Below are 25376 nucleotides of genomic sequence, written 5' to 3'. Positions count from 1 at the left end.
GGGGATGTTGATTAAAGGTTTGTGCTTGATGGAACTTTAATGGCTTGGAACTAAAGAAAACTGTAGACATGTTTCCATCCTCCATAATACCCTAAGTAAAATGTCATTGTTTTCTATACTCTTATTTTCAGATTGGATTGTGAAGTAAGAAAATTCATTATTGATGCTGAAAAAATGTATCAATACAATAGTGTTCAGATTTTACCATGTCATGAACAAATATCCCCATTCAAGGAGGGGAAAAACAAAGTAATAAGTTAGAGCATTGTTAAACAAATAGGGAAAGAAATCAAGTGGAGAGTGTTTGAAGACCCTTTTTAGCTCTATAAAAGAAAATTAAAAAACAAAACAAACCACAAACCCCACAAAATACCCTGCCCCTCCTTCCCCCTCCCCCCAAGTCCTAGTAGAAAACTGGCAAAAAGGCTTAAGTGGTATGGAGACAGATGCAAATGTGCTTTCATGTCTTGTAGCTACTTGCAGACCTGTTCCTGTTACAACCACAGAGACACCTTTCACCACAGAGTGCTGGGAGAGCTGGTGGCACGAGGAGGTCTTTGCTTGCTGCAGTCACTGTACAAGTTCATGCCTTGTTTTGGCCTGTCAGCAGTGTGGAGCTGTTGTAGTGTATCCAAGGTACAAGTTGTGTCAGCTTCCCAATTTCCACATTTCCACATCACAGTAAATGTGTTCAGCTCAGCAATGGCCTTTTGTAGCTGTCAGTGCTGGGTGAGGATTGCTCTGTCTCCTCATCTGCACTTCCAGTTTTCTTCCTTACCTTGTGGTGCATAAGGGCCCTACTTGAACTTTAGGAAGAGTTAATGAAATACCACTTTTACAGTGTCATGCTCTTAAATATCTCTAAGTAATGAAGGTGGAATAATTTTGTTTCCTCATCGGTTTTCTGGGTGAGTGTTTCTTCCAGATGCTCATACTGATCAAGTATTTCTCTAGAATTGCAGTATTGTTTGACTAAGCTATGATTTATTTCTTACCTCAGCCAGATTAGAGAGTACCAAGTATATCTGTGGATCAGTTAACCAGGATCAGACAAAGTAAGTATATTCAGTTATGTTGAGAGCTGGAAAGTCCTCTTTGGTGTCAGATTTTGTAGATGGTGGCACAGCATCAAAAGTATATAAAAAATGTTTCACTTCCAGGTAGCAGAGCAGTGTGCAGGAAGGGGACAGCCCTGTGCTTTGGGATGAAAATAGCTACTGCTTACTGGTTCTGGACTTTGCAGTGAGAAATGGGTATTTATATGCAGCTGGTCTGTACTGTGTTCCTTATTTAGCATTAAAAGACAGGCTCTTAGTCACTGTCTTCTCTTGGGGGTTAGTTCTCTGAATTAGCACTTGTTCAGATTGCCCTTCCTTTAAAGTCAGCTTTAAAAAATTACTTGGTGCATCTTTTTTAATGTAAGTACATCATGCAGAGGGTCAAACTGTTTTGTGTGCCTTGAATCCATGCTTCTGTCATTAAATAAAAAAGCCTGGTAAATTAGCTGCCACTGTTAATCACCAGGGAGGTGCTGGTGGTCAGTACTCTGCTTTTGCTAGAAAGATGTTTCAGGGAGTGGTTATCCTCCTTAGTGGATGGAGTGACTGTCTGGTAATACCCTTTAACAGAAGTTTGTAAATCACTCTAGTCCTAAAATTTGTGAAAATCCTCCAGTGACTCAGGCTCTCTCTGCTGTGGCTTTATGCCCTTGCCCATTACATAAGGAGTTCGAAAGTGTAGGGTCCAGTCTGAACCTTGTGACCCAGAGGGAGGCTCTTCCTTAATGTGGTGTTCTCAGGTCCCTGTGTGACTCATTCTGCCTCAGTTCACTCTGTGTTTCTTCCATGCAGTCAGTGAACCTTGCCATCAGACTTACTGCACTGTGTCAAACTACTGTTAAACTTCCTTAAAAGTTCATAAAATTTATTGAACTCTATCCAATTATTTGGCCTCAGTAAACACACTGCTGCTTCCCTCTTCTGAGCGAGGGCATCTGCAGCACGAGGGTACCAGGACCACAGTTTTCAGCAGATCTGGCATTTTGTGACAGCAATGCAGGGTTTCCCAGTTTCAAGGAACAACAGAGAGCAAAGAGTTATTTCCTGAAGCCCATCCAGGAGGAGATGCATGGCTTTTCCCTTTACAAAACAACAATTTGTTTGGATTGACCAGAACCTGTGGAAGTAGCGTCAGTTCATTGCTACCTCAGTGAGGTAAAAATGCCCACACTTCAAAGCTGAACCAGTTTTCTCGATGCTTTTTCAAGCATCAGCTTTTTTCCTGGCTTACTGTCTGGGATCATGTTGGCACTTCTGTCTGCTCTCAGCATTACTGAAGGACACTTTTCCCTGACTCTCTCCAGCCCAGCTTGTGTTACGTTGCGGCAGAAATCCACATGGAGCGTTCGCAGTGATGCTCCGTGGAGGGTCACTGCCTCCAGGGTGTCGTCAGTGATCTGCACACAGTTCTCCAGTTTGAGGCTCTTCAGGTTTGGGCAGTTCTTGAGAAGCTGCAAAATGCAGTCATCTGTAACATGGCCACATCCAGAGAGGGTCAGAGACAGCAGATTTGGACATCTGAAAGCAGGATGGTGACAGGTGAGATGGGAGAAATAAATCACAGAGCTTGCAGAAGCAGATAACATCAAGAATAAATATGAAGGCTGAAAAAATGCCCCCTCTTCATCAGGAGGGGCAAGGAGGCACAAGTAGGTGAGCGTACATGTAGAACTTAATGTTCAGCTTAACTAAAGGCAAAGCTTACTTAGATTTCCTGTTGGTAGCAACATCTCTAGCTCAGCTGGCACTGTGGCATGTGGAGGACTATTTAAGCTGTGGCTGCATCATTTTTTCTTAAGGAGTTGGATGGTGCTGTGCTGCTCCAGGCACAGACACAGGAGACCCAGCAGAGAGGAGATTAATCAGGATGAAGTGGAGGACAACTGAGAGAAGACACTGCTGTGCAGACATGCTAAGCATGAGCAAGTAAGGCACTCCCACTTAATTTTTAGGAATTACAGATATATTTATCTCCTTGGATTTACTGAAGCCAGCTGCTTCCTAAAAAGTGTTCGATGTTCAAACCCCACTCAGCTCTTAAACTCTCCTTTGAGTCACTGAAACTGGTAATTCTGTTGTTATAAACAATGATGCAGCAAATGAAAAAAGCTTTTTCTTGCTGCTTGAGTAGGCCTGGGGCAGTACAGGAAAGGCCTGTCCCCAGTGGGGCGTTGATGCTGTGCAGGAGCTGTTTGGAGCAGCTGCTGTGCTGAGCTGTCCCTGTGCAGCAGCCTGCAAACAGGTGCCATGTCTGGCTCTGGCTCAGCCCCCTCTCCAGGCAGTAGCAATTCAGCATCCACCAGCTGAACAGAGCACCACAGGCAGCTCTGTGTTCATGTTGCTCTTGTGAGGCCTCTGGACAGAATTTTTTAAACTCTTTTCTGTTAGGAGCAGTTGGAGGAAAGAGCTAGCAGCAGTCAAGAAGGGCTCAAACAGAATAAAACTACTTTAAACTCGGGAAGAAAAGCTGGATATTTAATTTGCATTTTTCTATGTACACAGTGCTAGGAATTTTGACTGGAAATGCTTTCAATGGGTTGCAGTAAAAATAGATAGGACCTTGTATTATCCTTTCTAGGCACAAGTATGCTGATTCCTCCTTAATTAATTCAGATTTTTATCTAATTGTTCTAGAACATTTACTTCAGAAATCTGGCACTTGCAATTTGATCTGTTTTGAAGCTGCTTTTCAGTCCTTGTTCTGAGATTGCACTGCTGCTGGCTCTCTCCTGTCACTATCCCATAATTTTTTCAGTTGTTGTTTCAAAGCTGAGGGCTGTGGCACAGGTGCACCGTGCCAGGGAGGCACTGCCCCCCTTGGCTCTGCTTTGGGACCAAGCCAGCCCTGATGTTCCCCATACTCAGAGGGAGTAGCTCTACCTGTGAGCCTCCTCCTGTCACTGCTCTGCTCCTTCCTCAGAGCTGTCTTGCAGCAGCAGAGCTGTGGAGGAAAAGCTCTGCACCCAGAGCTGCTTTTCCATGGTGGCATTGCTCTTCCCTCGCTGCAGTTTAGCAGCAGCTGGGAGTTTAAACTTCAGCACTTTAGACTGAACTAAAGCTGACACAGCTGACACTTAGTCACATGTTAATGGAACTTGGTTATAATGAGGTGTGTTCACTGTTTGAAATCTGGGCTCTGCTCCAGGCACCCCCCAGACACTGCCAGAACGGTGTAGTTTAGCTGAGCAGCAGTAGGAGAGGCAGGAATGCACTTTCCCATATTAATTAGAATCTTAGAAATTCTAATTATTAGTTAATTAGAATCTTAGAAAAAAAAGAAGGAAAACGTAGACTTAAGGGAGATCTAGAGGAAGTATACACTATTGCCTCTGTAAAATGAACTTACACTACAGCTGTAAAGGCAAAGCACTCATGTACTTCATGCTCCATTTCAGGTAGGGGTTATGGAGTATTTGCAATAACTCTGACTTCACTCATCTCAAGGCAGTTACTGCACACTCACACCCACAGAACGTACCTGTTGCAAACGTCTAGTAAAAAATCACTGACAGTGTTCTCATGCCTCTTACAGAAGTCTTTCTGGAAACTGTTTTTCATCCAGTCCTCAATGTTACACACCTTGACTCTCTCTGAATACCAGCAGATGGATAAGTGTTTTAAAGCAGGTCCCAGGAGAAAATTATCCTTCTTTAGTTCCACTGGAGAATGAAAGTTCAACAAAGACCACAGTAAAGGATCCTGAAATACTTCTAGTAACTTGTGACATGTTTTTGCCAGATTTTTCCTACTGTTTTTGTCCAGAAAAGAGAAGAGATGTAAAAGGCATTCCCGGTTGAGCTGGGTTATGTGCATTGCCCAGCAGCAGTGGCAGAGTGTCTTGGCTGGGTGGAGTAACAGCAGTGCTGGAGGGGGTTCACACTCACCAGGAGGCTGTTGCACATATATGGTTGTGGAATGGGGTTTATTTTTGGCTAACAACTGGTGCAGAAGCTCAGAACAAGGAAAGGAACAGAACCATGTATGTAGCTTGTGCTTCCTTTGTCCAAGGGAATGGAATGGGCATGTACAACTTGGCTGTCATGAAATGCTTCCTTAAAAGGGATTTTCCCCCCCTGCCTGTGACTCTCCTGGGTGTAGCACAGCTCTTGTGCTGAGTTACTGCAGTGGGGTGGGGCTGTAGCTACAGCTGCGGCCGTATCTCTGTCAGTGTTTCCCATTTGGGAGATTGGCTGAGCAGTACTTGGGTTTGGCAGAGTTCGCTTGGCTCTCAGTTTGTTCATTGGTTTTCTGAGGTTGCACATTTGGTTCATGTTCAAGGACTGTTCCATGGATAATGGAACTTTCATAAAGTTTTTTAGAAGGAGCTGAAGGAGTCTCTGGGTGCCTTGAAGCACACACAGGGTCTGCAGTTCAGTTCACAGGCCCCAGAGGTAGGGACAGTTTCCTGCCCACAGTTATTTGAGGCTGAGCTGTGATTCCATAAACAAAGCTGGCTGTGTCCCCACCTTCTGCAAGAGGGAAGCAGTGACACAGAGGCAGCCATGCATGGGAACAGCGAGGCTATGTTTAGTTCCTTGTGGGTTTGTGCTTTTAATAGATGTCTTCTACTGGCTCGAGTTTTACAAGTTTGGCTGTTCTGGTTTTGTAGGTTTAGTTCCATTACCACAGAAATCTTTTTCCCACCCATTGGTGGAATAAGGAGATATGAAAGTGGTTTTCCAGGTAAAAGTATCTGTTGTACAGAAATTGGAGAAAGTGTAGCAGAAAGTTGTTCCTAGAAGAAAAATAAAACTACAGCAAGGGCAGGTTGGAATTAAATGAAATAAACATCCCTTTAACTTTCCAGCTTGTGAATCAAGAATGCTTGAGATGAAGGTATTTATAGTCACTTTCTGCCTGATGTTAATACAAGAGAATAAATACATTCAACAAATCCATAAAAAGTTACAGCAAACAGCACTGGGGGAGTTTTTCAAGTGGCCTGCACACAAATAGTAGCTGGGAAACTTTATGGCATTTTAATTAGAAGTGTTTTAATAGAGGACAAGGTCGAGTGGGACTCAATTTTACCTCCTCCTTCACACCCCAAGAATGCAGTTTAAAATTCAACTCTGAAAAACAAGATCTGAAATCTGTTTGTAGTCTGCAACAATCATAGCTTGAGGAAGTGCTTGAGTAATGTGTATGTCTGAACACAGCTGGCATACACAAAGAAATGGCAATTCTTTCTGCTTCATTCTTTAGTTAGTAACTTTCTACTATATACAGTAAGCTGTGTTTAACAAGTGCTGGTCTTCTTGGTTTTGTATCCTTTGTCCTTTAATCTTATCTTTGAAATGATAAGGAGATTGCTGTTCCCCCTCCCCCTGTCAGAAACAGCTCTGGTCAATGCCACAAAAGGGATAAGAAGATTTCACATACCAGGTAATGCAGTTTACTGCAAAACAGCAGCCTAAAAGATGTGCCTGCAGGTGTTCTTCATTCTCATATTAGCATTTTCAAATCTCAAGAACTTACCTTTGTTTTTGTGCAGGTTTAAACAGTTGAGACTTCTCATAGTAAACCCACCAAATTAACAACAAATCAACAATCTGGCAGAAAAATTACCAGCAGCTGGGTGACAAGGAATTTAAAATGGAATGGCAGGTCCTCTCTGGGGGCAGGTGCTAAGTTTGGTAGAGGTGTTACAGAGTTAGGAACACTGCAATTGCTTTATTTTGTTTTTCCCACAGCAAGGTACAGTATTCTGCTATTTGTGTTCAGAGGACATACACCAATGTTCTGCAAGCCTGTAGAAGGACAAGGAGTTTCATTTTCTAAGGAAAGGAGACACTTTAATGGCACATTTTCCATAAACACACTATGTGATGAGATATAATTCACATTCATCCTGGAAATGCTCCAGAAACACACAAGATGAGCACAGTCAGTAATCCTCACTGAAAATTACACACAAGATTTTAATGGTAAACAATTACAACTATGGCACTACAGTACTTGAGAATATCCTAAAGCACGTTGGAATCAGCTGTCAAGGTGCCCATTACCTCATCAGTAAGACACAGACACATCAGTAATGAAACATTGCTGGGGGAACTTAACACCGTGTGTTACACTTCCCACTGATTTACTAAATCATCATAAATGGCCTCCTGTTCTTGATACAAGTCCACTATCCTTTCCTGTCTCAAACTTTTAAACTCTCTTGCTGACATTTAGGAGCTGGACATTTTGCTGTTTTGATTGACATAAATATTGGCTCCAGTTGTATACGTGGCTAAACAATCAGTAACAAAAGGACAACCTTTGATTGGACACATTTTGGTGAAAAAGATGCAAGTCTTTGAACTGTAGAGAGCAGTTGCTGCTTGCAGAGCAGTCTCAAGCAAGAAAAAAACTTCTTGCCAGCTAGTGTGTACTATGATGAGCAGTAAGTAGAAAAAAACATTTGGCTTAAATGAAAGAGATATTCCCCCCCCACAAGCGAGTAGATAAATACAGGATATACAAGCTAGGTTAAAAAGGTAATACTAGGCCAGGTGCAGTATTATGGTACTGGTTCAGTGCTCAGTTACTTTTTTTTTTCGACACCACACTGAATAGAATACAGTGGATAAGCAAAGTTCTCCACCAGGAAGAGAAATACTTGTGTTGCCACAACAAACTGTTCATACTGCCCATCTGAGTTTGCAGTGGGAGAAAATTAAATTAGGAAAGGATTTACAATGTACTTGTTCCAGCAAAGCATATGGCTGAGTCCTGAGCAGCACCTGCTGCAAGGACAGCCTGCTGTGATTGCATCGTGGCCCCAGGGCGGCCCACATGGCCCTGCTGGAGCCACCACTGCCCAGGAGCTGCGTGGGACACAGCAAACGGGACTGAAAGAAAATGCTCAAGTCAGAACACAACTCTGACCCAAACAACTGCTGACAAGTAGAAATCGATTAAAAGAAGTGAATGTTGCTGAAGATTACAAATTTAAATTTCTAAAAATACAGAAAGGCACATTTACATCACTGTTTTGCAAGAAGACTGCATACACCTGACTACTGTAAGTTAAACTGCTGCTGGCCCAGAGACAGTCATGTATTGTAAGCTTGGCATTCTCAAAGGTAAATTCTAAAGAAATCTGGTCCAAGCAGCATGCAGAGAAAACACAGCTAGAGGTGGCATGTGTGCAGCTCCCTGTGAGCAGCAGGAATGTGGTACAATGCTTTACCTGCTCCGTTTTCTGCTTGTCTAAAGCATCAGCAACCTCTTCTTGTTGATTAGAAGAAAGACTGCCTGTAAGGAAGGGAAGGTGACAAACTATCTACAGCTTAAAGAAATGACAAATTCTAGTTACTGTTCAACTTAACTAAGAGACAGCATCCTTATAAATATGTCACTGTATCAAATAACACTATAGTCTTAACCTGTGTGCACACTTCAAAACCCATTAGCTATGCTGAATGATTTCTGCAGTTTTGGATTAAACCAATTTGTCCTTATCCTGGCCTGTGAACAGCCAGCAGGACCCCAGGGCAAGGCACTGCTGTGCACTCCCTGTGCCCCAGGCTGCTCTGGGCTCCACTCCAGCCTCCCCTGCCTATGTCCTTCAGGGGCATCAGCTAAAACAGGACTCCCACTTGGAGTTTCCAGACAACTACATTTTCTAGTTAACTAAGAGCTGCTGTTTGGTGCTGGGACTCTCCATGAACTGTAGGCTCTTACTGAGCTTTCAGGAGCATCCAGCTCCTTGCCTGGTACAAGAGAGCCAGCTAGAAAGGAGAGACTGAGGGAACAGATCTGAAATGCAACAGTTCTCAAATTCCATGTTTTCTGTCAGATTCCTGGCTTTGGCAGTAGTGGTTTTCCTATCTGCCTTTCCCTTCACAGCAGCTGATTCCACTCAGCAGCAGTAGAGCTAAAACTGGTTTGGGTTTTTTTAGCGTAGTCTTTCTCTATTACGTAGCCAGGTTTTAGAAACTGCACCATGACTCCAGTCTTCACCTAGAGACTGAAAAAATGCCCCCCTGGGCCAGTGTGTAAATGCCACAGGAGCTCTCTGAGCCTGCTCCAGTCACAAGCAGGCTTAGCACTTCCCTTGTGAGGGCTCTGCTGTGAGAGACTGAGCATCCTTCCTTGAGTTTGCACTTGAACTGACAGAACAATTTCATGCAAAGCACCTGCAACCCCATGACTCCTCTGCTTCCAAGTGAACTGCAGCCGTGGAGCAGAGCTGCATGCAGAGCTGCATTTAGACCTACACCTGTTCTCACAAACCCCAGCCCTTGGGGCTGTACTTCCAACTCCCACTAGGAACTACAGGGTTCTACTTGGGATTCTACTGCCAGGAAGTCTCCCCAGTTTTCAAGCACGTAAGTGTTCATGATCCAATTCCAGGATGACAGTCTAAACCAAGAGATGTCAAATGCAATTCATGTTCTGTTCTAAAAGCATAAAGGGCAAAGTAATTTAGACAGGTAAAGATAATTGTTTTAAATTTGCAGGGGATAGGGGGCAGCATATCTGAGCAGTACTGTAATTAAATTGCAGTATTGATACAATTGAACCAACTGTTTATTTACAATGATTCCTGAAAGTCACCAACCTGAATACACCAATATAGCAGCAATTACCTGGTCTACTTAATGATGTTATATTGCCTCTCTTCTGCAGACAAAGGATGATTGGTCAGAGGTCACTGCTTAAGTTTCTTGCACGAGGGAAAATAGTGCGTGCAAACAATTCCTTGATTGAAAGAGATTAAGTCATACCTACATAACAGGACTGCGAACAGCATGAAGTTGTATTGCTTTTCATGATCAAAAGCACATTTATCTTGCTTGTAAGGAGGACAGAGTTTTTTGATGTAAATGTGCCTTTAGAAAGTGAGAACTGAAAACATTAATATAAAAAAGTCAAATAACTATTTCATGAAACTATATATATAAAAATTGAGTTATCACAACTAAAGCAGCAAATCAAAATCTGCTGAGGTTTTCTGGTATAACTAAAAAAAAAAGTTAGTTTGTGTCCAAGTTCAGTAAGTCAAATGCTACCATTGACACAACAAAACAAAAACCCACAAGAGGAAATTGCAAAGTGCACAATGAAATTAATAAGTCTTGGATCAAGTATTTATGGAAAAATGGAAATGTTTGTCCGGTGGACTTGATAAGTAAGAATGCAAAGGAGGTATTAAAGTTTCTCTGCTCCGGGCTTGGCTTGGCGCTCCACGTAGAAGAGGATGTAGGCCTTGGCCTTGCCCACGGTCTCCTCGTCAGTCAGGGTTACAGTACTGTCATTGAAGTGGAACCAGCGGCCCTCGTGCGCTGCGTACGCTGTGTAGTGGCCGGAGCCAACGCTGTGGAGCAGGCACAGGGACAACAGTCAGGGATTCTCCTCACTGAGGCACCTGCTCCTGGGGCTAAGGGACTGCCTGCAGGAAGGTACTCACAGCCCTGCACAGCAGATGCTTCTCTTTTTGAGCAGTGGGGCTCAAATTCTTTAATTTGAAAGTTCTACAAGAACACATTGTCTTGTCCCTTCTACTGTTACTCTCAACAGATCTGTCCAGGGCTGGGGAAAGTTAAAAGACTTCCAGTAACTTTACTTCAAAATATGCCCAGTGCCTTCCCTGGGTGTTCCTGTGAGCCTTCACTGCTGTGGCAGGAAAGGTAATGGTGATGATCTCTTTCACCATATGCATCTTTGGGCAGCAGTTGTTCCAAGCATGCTCATACACTTTAACATAAATGCAAATGTACCTTCCAACATGAATAAAAAGAGGAAAAAATAGTCCTGTTTTGTAGTAAGAATTTCAGAATGAGACATTAATTCCTGGAAGGCCCCCTGACTCCTCCTCTTGGCTTAGGGCTTTTGTATTTGTGGAGGCACTAGACTATTTTCATTTAATCTCACACATGTAGTCATTAGCCCCAAAGGCTGCCAGGGGGCATTCACAGGCCTGACTCTATTGGATCTATCGAAATTAATTCAGCTTAGCTCCCTGCCAGCTTATAAACTATGGCTTATTTCCCCCCATTAAAATACATGCCCTTGGGACAGAAAGCCCTTCATTCTCTCTGCATGCACCTGAGTGGAGAAGGTCTGTGCCAGGACAGGCTGGCTCCATGTACTCACCCTGAGCCGTGATGCACAACCACAGCCACGAGGTCATACAGGCAGCTCTCTGGGCCACTGTTTTCAGGCTGTGGTAGGAAAAAACACAAACTCTTCAAATACCAGTACACCCTGGAATTTGTAATGAAGATGTATGCCTTGGAACAAATTCCTTGCAGGAGCCATCAGGAAGTCTTACCTCTAACAAGTAGCATTTCATGTCCAGGCCTCGCAAGGGAAACTCAACATATGTATCAACCTTGTTTCTCAGATATGCTGTCCAGTGAAAGCGTTTCAAGTGTAAGCATAGCACCTACAGGGGAACAGTTACAAAAGGTGTGTTAGAGGAGGGGGCTGAACTCAATTCTGGACATGGCAATAGCCATGGCGAGGAAGAGGTCTTGGCTGAACCATTATTTCCTTTGACATTTTGTCACACTGTTATTTCTCATGCTTATACAAACCTTTGGTAGTTTCTGAATCCAGAATTTTTTGGTGGACTTCTGTTTCTTTTTGCATTTGTGACACATGTACAGCTCTGTCTCATCAAGTTCTTCCAGGTCTGTAAAACTGCGAAGACAATCTAGAAAAAGCAGATTCATCAAGTGGTTTTTGTAACATGAAACACAACAAATACAGCAATATAGGTGTGCTCATCTGCTGCAACCATTCTAGTTATATCCATCTGAGCAGCAAAAAAGCTGTATAATGTTTAATACAATAATGTGTTGTAACATGCAACCTTCCCTGCTCCTGAAAGCAGCTAGAAGTAGTTTGAAAGAAACAAACATGAATTCCCAAAATCTCCATCTTCCAAACAAGATTCCACCGAACATTCAGCAAAAACTGCTTTCAAATGAAGATAAATTATTTTCTAACATAGAATATTCAACTTTTAAAGCCTGTTTGGCTTTAGATACAAAGTGAACAGACAAAACAACAGGGTTTTGTTGAATAGTTCCATGATTTTCAGCAAGTCTATTCACAAATCTGTAAAAAACCAACATCCTGTAAAAACCAAAGTCAGTAACAGTACTGCTGCTCAGCCTGCTGGACTGCATTGATGTGGTTTAAATGCAGAACCCCCAAGAGCCACCCTCCCTGTGGGCATGGGCACATGCATCCGAGGACAGAGCCCCAGTGACCACCCACAGGCAACAGTACAGATCAGTGTCTGGGAAGAGAGAACTACACTGGAAATGCTCTGATTAGAAAGAAAATCCTCCTGGGCCTGGTATGATTTCATTAGGCAGGCACTCTTACCTCGTAGCGTGCACATTGGTCCACCCTCTTGGTTTTTAGTACGTTTATTTCTGAACTGACTTGGAATATCTAGCGAAAGGTCTAGAAAAGCAATGATTTAAAAACAACATTAGGGCTGAATTGAGCAGTGCCCAGTCTTTTCAGGCTGACACGCTGGGTCTGTCATGTGACATCTAAATAATTTTCTGCTCTAAGTCACACAGTATTTGGAACACAAGAGGCAGCATCTTACCTAGGAATGGGTCAAACTTTCTAGATTCAGTCCCACATATTAGGCAGTTGACTTCATTTTGAAGAATGCCTCCGAAAATGGCAGTGACAACAGTAGATGCTCCATTTCTAGACAAAGCACATCAGAGAACAGTCACCCAGACAGCCTGAGCTGAATTCCCAACACCTGTCCAATGTTTGGTGCTCACACCTGCTGCTGTTGGGCCCAGCCAATGGAACAGGGACTGGGTGCTCCAGGCAGAATGGGCACTGCAGCTGCCCAGGGGCCCGTCACATCAATGTAGTGCCTGCACTGCTTTATCTTGGACCTAAAGAAAGGGTGAACTGGGGGCTCTAAGCAGATGCTCAAACTGAAAGTGCTGTGGTGCAGCTGGGTGCATTTCTATAGTCGAGCTGTACTGGATGCTCACACAAGCCAGGATTTTAACCCTGTAATTAAGACTTCATCTGAAACAAAAATTCTTTCTTCTTTGGTAGGTTAAGCATATTTTTGTTTTAACTCTACACCCTTTCTTACATGTGCTTTTGACTTTTTTGAGCACATTTCTGCACTTCACTGCCAGCAGCAGCTTAAGTTGCATTAAGACGTGATAAACAATGTGCAAGATCAGCATTGTTCTCTAATCTTTCATTACTCTCCTACTGAATTTTTCAGCAGATTATGTAATGGGCCTGCTTCTCACAGGCAATTTAAAAAACACACAGATTTTAAGTTATGTTATTATACACTACTAAGGCTTGCAGAAACCTGTGTTCCTTGCCTGCACTCCACCTACATCTTTACAGCTCATCTCAATGCTTCCTGAGCAAGAGGAAATAGCTGCTCACATGGGCTGGTGCACAAGAAGAGAGCATCCAGAGCCTATTTGTTACTTTACTGGAAGCATTAAAGTGCCCTCAACAAGAAGGGCAGCTTACCCCACGTCACTGCACAATTGAACAGCCCTTCTCAAGACAAATTTACATTAAATAGGTGAACAAAGGTTAAATTCTCCTGGGATTCTGACATCCAAAATACTGACAAAACAAAATCAGTTTAGATTTCAAAGATATGTCAATCCTACAAACATTTTAAGATTCTTCTGGGGGATTTTTAAGCATCAGCAACACGACATAAATGCAGTAAAGAGCACAGTCTGAATTTTGTTAGGCTTTCCCTAACAAAGCATCTATAAAACCCTCCATCTCAGGCCTGCTTACTCTGTCCTAATCAGTATAGAAGGAAAAACTCAAACTCTGGTTTTCTGTAGGGAATTAAGGACTTAAGGACCAAATGTGCAGGCTAATCTGACAACTTTCCTTCCTGATGCAAAATAAGGTTTTGTCTCTTGTGTGAGTTTCAATCTAAGAGAAAACACAGCTAGGACAGAGGTCAGAAAAAAACAGTATTTTGAGAAATACAGAAAGAGGAGTCAAACACCCAAATTACACCTGTTTCAAGGTACACAGTAGCATGAAAACCAAAATTATGCACAAAAAATCACCAGCTGTAACTGTCAAGTGATACATGAGATCATCTGCTGGAAAACTGACTCCAAGTGCTAACTGCACTACTCAGTCATTTATCCAGGAGGTCTGCTCACAATTTAAACATCAAAATTGCTGGCCATCGTTTTTGCTCCTGCAGCATTGAGGCTATCCATCACCCTAAGACAATTATACTGTCTGGGGAGAAGAAAGAATTCTATGGGCTATAGAAAATACAGTTTTGTATTTCTGAAAGACTAGTAAATTAAAATGTCTTTACAACTTAGCCTGTATGCTCACTCACACCTATGGAAACTGCTGATCTGAGACACTTCCTTTGGAAGGGACACAGATTGTACAGAATGCTCATCTTCATAACCTGCAGTTTTGTACTGCCCAAAGTTAGAAGCACTAAAGAAAACTTAAAACAAGGAACACTGAATCTGAAATTCCAGAGCCACCACATGCAGACCCATGCAAAGGCAGGAAGGCTTTGAAGAAATTAAAAACCACTTCTTACATGCAACATTTGTTGCTTCCAGACAGGTTAGAATTTTCTTGCAAGATTACTGAACGTGAAACACCGTTGAAGCCACCCTGGAGTTCCAGGTGTAGATGGTCCAAAAGGTAACGCATGAACTCGTGGGCATCCTGTTGCTGGTATCCCCTGAAGAGAAAAGGAAACAATAACAAAATTGCTTTAGAGGCAACACACAACAAGCACCAGGGTCACAGGAAAAAAAACCTTTGCCTCTTTAATCCTACTGAGCAGACTTTCCATATGTGCTTGGTACCAAGAAAGTTTTCCAAGTAGCCTCTGGAAGGACACAGCAATGTCCTGACAAATTAAGTGATTTTGGTCCTTTGCAGCTCGTGCTCTCTGCATGCCTCTTGTGAGAATGGAGAAACCTTTAAGAATATACAATTCAGATAGGAAGAGAAAGCAGCAGGAAGCAGGAGACACCTGCCATGTGCTCACACAGCTGGGCCTAGTGGAGCTGCCACATTGTTATCTGGCCTCACCAGCCCTACCTGCCAGAGGCATCCCAGGACTGTGTCCCTGTTAAATGAAACACACAATGGATGGCAGCAGTGGCTTCTCCTCTGTCTTGTTTGGTACTGACTGTGTTTGATTTGTGCCTCAGCAGAACTGCTTTCAATCTCATTCACACAGGACACTATTTGTCCCTGCTTTGAATCAGCCACAGATGAAGGTCAATATATTGTAATCTCAAACCTGGTAAGATTCAAAAGAAAGACACCACAAAATGTATTGTTCACGTGGGATGCAGAGTCAGCATTTCTGAGTGGTTCTCATTCAGTCATTGATCCCACTCACTTTGGCAAGTACATGTGTTTGTCTGTTTAGTCCCCTCCTCACCAAAGGCAGGAATTTAGTCTCTAGGTTTGTTGTCCACATACATCTTTCAGCATCACTATGAAGTCTGCAATAATTAGGATGAGAGCACCATTTCTTCTAGGATGAGATCTAGAGCCATGCTCAGAGTTGCACACTGCCCCTGCATAACTCATTTTCTGGGAGAGGGAGGGAATGGCAGGGGTACTCAGAGCATCTCTTGAGCATTTGGATTTGGTAGGACAGGGCTCCAGTCTCACATGTGCTGTGCCATCAGCAGCAATGTTGCTCAATCACCATTATTATTTCACCACTAAGAAACCTTACCGAAAAGAGCAGAGAAGCCATCAGGGTAAAACATGCCTTTTAAGTTATTTAAGCTGAATCATGCATAAAATTCAACAAACAGCTGGTTTTCACTTGCCATTAAGCTGCACACTGAGACAAAGCATGACAAGATAGGCAGTGAAACGCTGAAAGCTTTGTGCAACACTGACCTGAGCATGTGCAAGCCACTGTAGGCCTAAGCTACAGAAATCCCTACATAGCAAGAGCTGGCTTCCCCTCCACCTCCTGTCCATTCTCATAAGCTGCTTCATCAGGCCTCCCCTTTTCCACCTCACTACCCTGCCTAAGTGCTGGCAGTAATTGTCAGGTAGGAATGTCTGGGAGAGAAATATAAATGGGTTTATAAATGTGAGTGCTCAGAGGAGGGAAAAATCCTGTAAGATTGACAGCAGAGTACCCAGAAGGGGAGAGAAATGCTACCAGACTCACTGCAACAGAAGTATGCAAAGTGAGGCTGATGTGCTTAGTGAGGAACACAGATGTGTCCAGTGAGAGTATTGCTAAGAGGTAACAGAACAAAACAAAAAAAAATTCACCTTGTAGGATTACAGTAATGCTTTCTTCCAAACCAGCAGCTTTAAAATAAATCAAGGAGTGTGTATATAGACACATGGGCAGCACTGCCTACCTTTTACAAGGGAAAACCCAGCACCCAGAAACACTGCTGTGCTTCAACAGGCCACAGTCCTGTACAGCCAAGATGGGCCTTATTGTCCCAAAGTTGGAAAGCAATTATATGTTTGGTGTAACTGCTGGCATTAAACTTCCTTGATTCTCATCATTTAAATGAAAGATAACTAACTGTATGGAGAACAGAATAAACAGATTTCTGTTGTTTGGGTTATTCACAGCATCTTCTCAGCAGTGCTAGAGATATATAACAGGTAAGAGAACATCTTTATTATGTGAGAACATGGAGCAATTGCAGTGGTTTTGGTTCACTAATCTGAGTTTTTCAGTTAATACACCAATTAATGTAGTGGGTTTAGCACTGGCCAAATGCCAATGTACTCAGAATTATTTATTCATTTTTTTGCTGCAAGATAAGGATTAGGAGGAGAGCAAAGCAGACTCAAAACTTTAAAGGGCATAAAGAAATCTTTATAAACCAAACTAAAAGAAAAATATTAAGAAATCAGAATAAACCTTCAGAACACTTCTCCTCCCTCCAACACTTTTCTTTTCTCTCTGACAATATAAAGAGACAAAATGTGGCATTTTCAGTCAGTTTATTACTTCTTTCTTCAATTTACTTAGGGAGAGGAGTCTTTCTTGCCATGTCATGGAGATTTTTTCACAAGAAACAGTTCTTTCATGGTTTTAATTTTCACTAATAGCAGCCACCTGGAAACTTGCAACTGTGAAGTCTCTCCTACGTTTGGTAGATTTTTCACTGCTACTACCATGGGTCATTTCAGTTCGTTGGGGTGAAATTTTAAGGATGAGTGCTCTAGTACAGAGACAAAAGTTTTCTTTATATATTTTTGGGAAACAGGTCTCTTCTTCTATCCCTGGGGCAAGATTTTTCATCTCTTTAATTACTCTTGAAACTTTTCATCCAATTACAGCTACTTCAACATCTGCTTGCTTTAGTATTGGTGCTCCTGCTCATGGCTGTGCTTACAACACTACATCTCTCCAAGGCATTTTATGAGTTACAGGGAAAAAGAGTCTGATGCATTAATTATATCTCCATCATAGCTTTACAAGAGAATTTTAGCTTAAGACTAACACTTTTTTTTTTTCTTTATTTGGGCTTTGGCTCTTTTTTCTCATCGACGTTGGTTTCTTTCTGTTGTTCTTTTTATGTGCTTTTATTTTTTTTTTATTTGGGAAAAGTGGCACTGGCAGGTTTCTTTGTTTTAGAATGGAATTTTATAGCACTGAATGAGTTAATTTTATTTGGGCTTTGCATTAGGAAATGGCTTTTTGTTGCTGGTCACAGGATTTCTGCCAGGCAGTGGCACAGAGGCTCACAGCATTGCTTTCAACTGTTCCTGTGCTTCTGAATTGGGATTATGAAGCACATAGTGAAAAACCACTTAAAAAAGTGAATTGGGATTATGAAGCACATAATCCCAATTCACTTTTTTAAGTGGTTTTTCACTTATTTCCCTTTTTCAAGTGAATTTCACTTTTTTAAGTGGTATTTCACTTTTTTAAGTGGTTTAACAGGGTGTCAATATTTAAAATGAGCTAGCTGATTGGTTTCGTCAGGTACAAAGGAAACTTACAGTTTTTATATGGAATTACTTCAGTAGCTGGTGGATTTTTTCCTTAACTAAAAACCAAACTATGGTAAACTACAACAGCAACTTACCTTCATCACAATATATTCTAACAGGTTTCAGTGCTCCTTTGAAAGAGGTTCAGGGGTCAGGACAGGGAGACCTTTGAGAGGAACAATACTTGGGTTTACTTGGGTAACCTTCTTTACCACTTTCTCTTTATCATCTGTTTTGTAAGTATGGGCCCAAAGTGCTTATTATGCACAGAATTTTTCTTTTCTAGCCCTTATGTCATGTCCAGCTGGTGACTGCTGTATTTTGAGAGAATCAAGGAAGTTTCAGCCAGTATGTTTGCATTTAGACCTGTAGGTGCTGTATCTTTTTTAATCTGACTACATCATTTTCTTACTGCAGCCAAGCCTGGGTTCAGTCAACACCCTGCACTTGGCACTTACCAACCAGGCAATAGCTTGATTCCTTTGGAGCACTAGCTCAAAGGTACAACTACCACTGCTTCTCCTGTGAGATCTTATTCTCTCTGAAAGTGCTACATGTGGCAGAAGGGCAGAAGGAAAAAGCAAGCACTACTGATGAACAGAAAACTGTTGATCAAAGCAAAGATCCTTTTCAAAGCACATTTGTAGGCATATGGAAAGCTACACAGAGTGCATCCTGTGGATGCAGCCCATTTTAGAGTAGGACACCAGCAATATGTGGTTGCAATCTAGAATACTGTTATTTTTTAAAAAAACTTACCTAAAATTTGGCATTATTTTCCAAACAACGTAAAATAAAGACTCTGGACTAAATGCAGTTTGGCTTCCTTGCCATAAAGCACAGAGTGTCTTTCTGAATTCTTCCACAAGTGAACTGTAAAGAAAGTAAGAGCTGGTGTTTAATGTGCATTTGTTTACAACCCTTAGAGGTTTACTTGTTCAATGGTACAAGTATCAGACATTAGCTGGGTTAAGACTGTAACAACTGGGTAAATATCCTTTCCAGCAGCTTCAAAGATTTTATGTCCAAAATCCTACCCACAATTGCTGAAGACACACAGATTTGGGAAATTATATTTCAGATGTTCAGGATGGACTCATGTGAACACCTATGCACTGTTTGTCATTTTAGTGCAGGCTCTGCTAACATCCTTTTAGCATCCTTCTAACACTTGCTGAAGCAACCTACAGATCATCAATCACTTACTCCTGAACTTCCTGTAGTAGTAGTCACAGTAGGCTGACTTGCAGTCACATCCTCATGGCCCTATTTTAGCTGGAAGTCAGGAGCATGATGTCTGCAGCACATATCAAGAGGACTTCTTACCATGGTTTAACACGTCACACTCCAGCACTACCTAATGCACCTGACTGCCTCTCCCTGCAGCACCAGACCTCTAACAGCAAGCTGCCAGTGCTACGAGTTTCTTTCTTTGTAGACAACTATTCTTCTGTGCCTTTGTCCCCTGTGAACTGAGCAAGATCAAAAGTGTCCAGTGGCCCCAGCAGCCCAACCTTGCTGTTTGCTGCCCAGCTGAGAGCTCACAAGGCACACACAGCTTACACATTGTTATCCCCCTGGCTCCTGGTGTGGTAAGTTCGCCGCCCTGCCGTCTTCCCATTCCTCAGCTCCACTGCAGGCAACTCTTTGAAGTAACAGCAAAACTGCTGAATGTTACTAGGAAAAATGAAATAAGAATGAAATCCTTTAAGGGCAGAGAAAAAGGATAATATTATGTATTCTGGAGCTTGTTCTCTGAAATGCATGAACACCACCCCATGCAGTGATACAGGACAGCAATCACAAACAGTTCAAGAGACAAGAAACACTACAGCAAAGACCTTCTGTCAGTAACTACACAGACCTGCAAACATCACTGTCATCCCAGCTCCCTCAAATAATGACATTTTGGCTCTGCTTTGACTAAGAGATACCCTGCCAGCTGAGCTACCATTTCCTAACAACCCAGACCTGCATTTGCTGAGGAAGTTAACTTATTTTACTGGCCTCAGCAGCCAAGGGGCACTCTCCTGGTCTGTCAAGGCCATGGCACGTTTCCTCTGGAATGCTGTACCACAGGAAGTGCCTCACACCATGAAACACAACTTTATCAACCCATGCACACCCACTCCTGCCAATTCAGATACGCTTCTGTCCACTGGGAACATGCCAAAATCACCTGCCCAATGCTGCAGCACACAAGCCCCCTGAGAATGGTGGGAGAGCTGGGGAAGGTACCTGAGTGACTGAAGGATTGCATTCATGAAACAAGTGTTCCCCAGGTTCCGAAGGCCTGTGGCACAAAGGGCAGTGGTGCTTCCCTAGAATGAGAACAGTTAGGTTACAGAAAGATTCATCACTGCTCCACCTCTTCCCTCCTGCAGAGCCACCACTGGCAGACCAAGCACAGATCTGAACAATAACCAACTACACCGAATGCAGCTGCAAAGATAAACAACCCCCTCAGCAGCTCAAAGTGCCCTGAAGCTCCATCTTGACATGAAAACTCTTTCTTACTCATTCCTGTCAAGAGAAAAACTATACTACATCTTTTCCTGTGCAAATAAATCTAGAATAGGACACTACAGTTAATCACAGGCTCTTATTGCCAAGGATTTGTGTGTGTGTGTGTATGTATGTTAAATATTCACACTCCAATAGTGTTCAGTGAGAACTGGACAGCAATTTCCCTACAGTGCCCTTGAAAAATTAAAGTACCAATCCTCATCCATCTTTTCCCATGTCTGATATGCACAGTATGGCCACCTCCAGATTGTTTTTAAGTCACCAGCACTAGTCTGAGTCTCAGTGGGATTCTGTGGTGGCCAGAAGGGTTTTTGAAAGACAAGACAACAGCATTTATTTGGGAAATAAACAGTCAAGTTAGACTGTGCAAAGAAGAGGCAAAGAGTTGAAAAAAGAGAAGCAAAATACACATCATTTACAGCCTAGAACAATGAACCCACAGATGTTCATGTTTGCTTGCTTTTCACCAAATTATCTCCAGAGTGGTGGGGAGGAAAGGGAAGAAAAATGTGGACAACACTGCATTTATGCATTTTACTGGCTTTCAGTTTTCCAAACAAATGATGCTGTGTACTGCCACAGCAAGAAAGCCCCACTATTTCTCCTAGGCTTCCTCAATCTCTGCAAGATTGGGACAGTGCAGGAAGTGCAGACAGCACATTCAGATAACCCTAAACTGACTGTAGTAGTGCATTTTTTAAAGTAACTAAACCCCTCCAGACTTTGCCAACAGCAACCAACTGCTTTGCTCCACCCCAGGCTCTTATTCCCACTCACATCCCCTCGGGCAGTTGTTCCTATGGCTGAAGGAGCTGCTGTTCCAGCTGCTTTTGGTGACACTGCTGTCCCACAGCCCAAAAGCTCTGCTCCATCTCTCCCCCATTTTCCCCATATTCACTGGTGAAAATGAACCAGTTGAATACAGCTGGGTCAGTATCTCCCCTCTCCATCCTCAAATTCTGGAAGAAATAATGAAAACTCCCATAATCCAATCTGTGCAAAAGAGACATCTGACTTGTGACATTCTTTGTTTGGAAGAAATGATGCAGCCCTTTGGCCATCTAGCCTGGGCTGGATCCTCCTCTCCTGGGTGCTATCTTGCAGATCTGAAGTTAGAATAGCAGGAAGATGAAATGAGGAGAAGAAAAGCCTAAAAACAGTCCATAGTTCCTCTTGAAAGCAAGTTTTACTGAGCTCTTTTAAAAAACTGGTAACAGTTTTTACTTTTTCCCAACAATTACTCTTAGCCTCCCTCAAGAATGTACCTCCTCCTTTGCCTTCTGCACCTGGGACAATAAAAAACCAAAAAATGACATAAGCTGCTTGTCTGCTCAGAAAACCAAAGTTCCATCTTGACATGAAACCCTTCTAAAGCCCAGGAAAGCTCAGTCTACATCAACAGAAATGCAGCAGAGCATCAGCCATGTTTGTGTGTGAAAGGGCTTTTCAGGGGTGTGGCCAGGACATGCTAAAGAGCACCAAGAACAATTTGGGTCTAGGTCAACTATAAACCTCAGCAGGTTTACAAAAACCCTTTAAACTCACTGTACCAGATCTGTTGTACTTACATTTACTTTCAATAACTTGCTGTTCAGAGATGAGTTTTCCAATAGTTTTCTTTTCCTATGTCTGTCTGATGTAAAGGCTGAACTGTTGGAAAACAATTATAAGTGGTTATTTACCAGAGAAACAATATTGTGTGGAATGGAGCAGAGAAAATCAACTCATGTTTAACAAAGTGATTCCTTCTGTCACCAGTTGTCACTGACAGCAAACAGGCTCCCCATTGCTGCAGTATGGAATTGGCTGCACCTCCCTCAGGGCACAGCCCCAGGGCCCAGTAAGTTTATGGAGGATGCTCTGCTCAGGGATGTGTGCCTTCAAGAGTGGCCTTAGTAGCAGCTACTCCTCATCTAAAATATTCAGCCTTCTCCTAGGTCAAAGAAATTAAGTTCTTCTGTCAGGAAAATCATGTAAGCCTTTAAAAATACAACTTTAAAAAAAATCACAACAAAATTAAGTTCCCAAAAATCAAGAGTATGTGGAATGTTAGTGCTTGTGTATGGTAACTGACTTCTGTTACTCAAAGAAAAATAGACCAAGTTCTAACATTTGTGTAATACTCAGTTACAATTATAATTGCTCAGTCTTTTGCACATCAATGGAAATTAATGGCCCCTCAATTAAACCAGTTGATGACTTCTCTCTAATTTGATGTTGAAATCATTGCTTATTTCAGGGTTTGGTTGGTAGGTTTTTTCCTTTTCCTTTCTTTTTTATTAAAACACCCTCCAAGCATTCAAAAACTACCATTACACAGAATGGAAGCCTGCACTGTATCTTTTACCTCCCAAGAAGTTACATGGCTTGGATGTTTCCAATTCACTTCTCATTATACTTAAACATCTTTACATCTCATAATGTACCTGACAAGACCATCAGAAGAGGATGGAAAATAATGAAAATATTAAGATAACCTACATGTAATTGATACACTTAGCTCAGGGAGGATCCAGAGATTTCCCCAGATCACAGGAATTTCATAGCAGGAGTCCTGTGTGAACTCAGGGGCATTCTGATGTACATGGAAGCACTGAATGCACCCATATTTCTGCTTGGCATTAGGTAAGATTTTCAGGCCCACTGTGCAAGCACTTTTTGCTCTCTAGGACTGGCCACAGCACATACATCACCCAGGATCAGATTATCTGCTTTACAGTGGAACAGCACCAGACAGAGACCAAGGAAAAAATGTCTCTTCTGTGCAGTTCCAAGGTCCTAAGTCTTCTTAATCTTTTTGCTAGCAAATCAAGCTGTACAATTAATATGAAGACTACTTCCACCTGCACATCTTGAATTTGTCTAATAAAAAAGCTTATTCTGTTTTTTTGACAAAATTCTGACAACAGAACAAGACATACAATCATGATCAATCAAATCCATTTGTTCTGCACCTCTGCTTCTCAGTGATGAAAAGGTTTTTAAACACAGTGTCAGACACATAGAAGGGTTAAGACACATGTAATTAGATACATATATACATATGAAACAAATACCATTTCAATGATGCACATTACAAGTCTGCCCAAGGCAGTCTGGGTGCAAACAAACTACTTACTTTTCCAAGTTCTGTAGGTGCTCTCTGACCTTCTGTACCAGGCCCAGCTTGGTATCATTGACTACAAAATCATCACAACGATAACTGCAAGAAAAATAGTTTTTAGAATATGCAAAGCACCTCAGTGAAGCAGATCAAAGCACACAAGCCCATGTGTGGAAAGCACCAAAGGGATCCAGTGAAAGATTATGAGAACTGGGGAGCACAACACCTCACACTGAGCTTGAAGAAACCCCCTCCAGCAAAAGAGGGTACAGGAACCATCTTATTACATGGGTTTTCTGCTAGTTTAGTTCTCTATTATAAATCAAAACATGATGTACTGCCTGGCCCAAGGCAGAATTCTAGTTCAACAAAAACTGAAACAGTGTAACAAAAAGCAGACTTAGTAGTCCATCCACAGATTCATCAGAAAAGACCAACTGACCCCTGGCAAACAGAATACAAAGATTTTATAAATATTTAAACTATTTTAACATTGTAAGTTATCACTGAAACCTGAAGTGCTGAACAGATATATACAAAACATAAAAGTCTGTGCTACTGAAAAAACACCAGGGAAGATGATGGACTAAGAGATCACTTGAGTGTTCCAAAGCCAGTCCAGAAGTCTGTGGCAACTTGCAGCTCGTGCTTAACCACAAATATCATTCAATCACTCATCAGTTTCTGTACATACTGGGAAGTGTCAAATTACAGCTTCAAATTTTGGCAGGCAAGTGAACAAGTGAGGAAAATTAACTTTGGATATGTTTAATATCAGAACTGTAGCTATGTCTCTCCTTTCCCTTTGGCACAAGAGTGATTCAAATGCAAAATACATCATCATCATCATCACCTCAGGCCATTCCTCTGCTGGAGCAGATACACATTTGCTTCCTAATTTAATGAAGCTACTGACTTCAGGCCCAAGTGGAATTCACAACACTGTTGCATAAATCAGCAGGTATTGCCAGTGTTACTTTGAACTCTACATTCTTATAAAGGCTACAGAGTTGAGAAAGTAAAGGTCCTTGCCACTGAATGGAGCCCCTAAGACCAGTGTGCTCAGTAGCTCTGATTTTTCCCTCTAAGAAGAGAAATTACCATGATGCCTCCAGACATCCTAACACTGCACACAGCAGTTATGGTGTGGCAGCAGCTCTCTGGCCACAGAGAGGAAACACAACTTTCCCAGGCATTGTCCTGGGGAAGGCTGTGAGAAGATCAGAGAAAAGAATGATAAATAATTCTTATCTTCACTTGCTGCACCTGTTGTTGTGAACATGTGGAATTGTTATGGAGATCTGTTTACCAAAGGGTGGTTTCCTAACTGGCCAATGGTGATGGTGTTTGGATTGAAGGACCCATTGGGTCCACCTGTACTGTGATTGTCTGTAAGGGCAATGGGTATCTAAATAAGTACAGTAAAATAAAGGGATTGATCAGCCTTCTGGAATCATGGAGTCAGTGCTAATTATTACCCAGCTGGGGGCCTGTGTCATCATTATGGGCACTTACACAGGATCTAGAAATTAGTAAGATCACCAGTACTTCTTCTTTTACATTTGTAAAGATGGCCACAGACCAAGTTAGTTTGGAGGGAGAAGTCTGTTAATGTGCTTATTTTACAGCCACATTTAGGTAGTCCTTGTCAGCTTTTTCAGCTACCTACAAAGACCTAGTGAGGTGCTCCTGCACTTGGCATCCCACAGGAGCCAGCTGTGAGGCCAGCA

At 42.2% G+C, this 25376-nt stretch overlaps 2 protein-coding genes across 4 annotated transcripts in view; both read right to left on the bottom strand.

Moving 5' to 3' along the window:
• Positions 1 to 399: 399 nt before the first annotated feature.
• FBXL22 (F-box and leucine rich repeat protein 22) lies at positions 400 to 5888 on the bottom strand. The gene is made up of 2 exons (XM_054642490.2): positions 4537 to 5888; positions 400 to 2576 (listed from the first exon to the last, which is right to left on the bottom strand). The coding sequence occupies exons 1-2, from the start codon at positions 4869 to 4871 to the stop codon at positions 2231 to 2233; spliced, it is 681 nt and encodes a 226-aa protein (XP_054498465.1). The 5' UTR covers positions 4872 to 5888; the 3' UTR covers positions 400 to 2230.
• Positions 5889 to 6711: 823 nt separating this feature from the next.
• USP3 (ubiquitin specific peptidase 3) overlaps positions 6712 to 25376 on the bottom strand; it is a 41571-nt gene continuing 22906 nt past the window's right edge. For all 3 annotated transcript variants that reach the window (XM_054642506.2, XM_054642507.2, XM_054642508.2), the window contains exons 4-15: positions 23662 to 23745; positions 22112 to 22193; positions 20256 to 20338; positions 19581 to 19694; positions 18777 to 18890; positions 14608 to 14754; positions 12622 to 12728; positions 12390 to 12470; positions 11591 to 11709; positions 11326 to 11439; positions 11148 to 11215; positions 6712 to 10368 (exon numbers count right to left, since the gene is read on the bottom strand). In XM_054642506.2, coding sequence (XP_054498481.1) covers positions 10203 to 10368; positions 11148 to 11215; positions 11326 to 11439; positions 11591 to 11709; positions 12390 to 12470; positions 12622 to 12728; positions 14608 to 14754; positions 18777 to 18890; positions 19581 to 19694; positions 20256 to 20338; positions 22112 to 22193; positions 23662 to 23745 — 1279 coding nt within the window. In that variant the 3' untranslated portion in view covers positions 6712 to 10202. The remainder of the gene's footprint in view (positions 10369 to 11147; positions 11216 to 11325; positions 11440 to 11590; positions 11710 to 12389; positions 12471 to 12621; positions 12729 to 14607; positions 14755 to 18776; positions 18891 to 19580; positions 19695 to 20255; positions 20339 to 22111; positions 22194 to 23661; positions 23746 to 25376) is intronic.

Source organism: Agelaius phoeniceus, chromosome 13 (genome assembly GCF_051311805.1).
Source record: "Agelaius phoeniceus isolate bAgePho1 chromosome 13, bAgePho1.hap1, whole genome shotgun sequence".
NCBI lineage: Eukaryota > Metazoa > Chordata > Aves > Passeriformes > Icteridae > Agelaius > Agelaius phoeniceus.
This window is presented reverse-complemented; position numbering and strand designations above follow the sequence as displayed.

Excerpts from the sequence above, each read along its gene's own strand:
- FBXL22 (XM_054642490.2), bottom strand. The coding sequence starts at position 4,871 with ATGCACATAACCCAGCTCAACCGGGAATGCCTTTTACATCTCTTCTCT. Across the intron at positions 2,577-4,536 it reads TTACTAGACGTTTGCAACAG|ATGTCCAAATCTGCTGTCTC; the intron begins GTACGTTCTGTG and ends TCCTGCTTTCAG.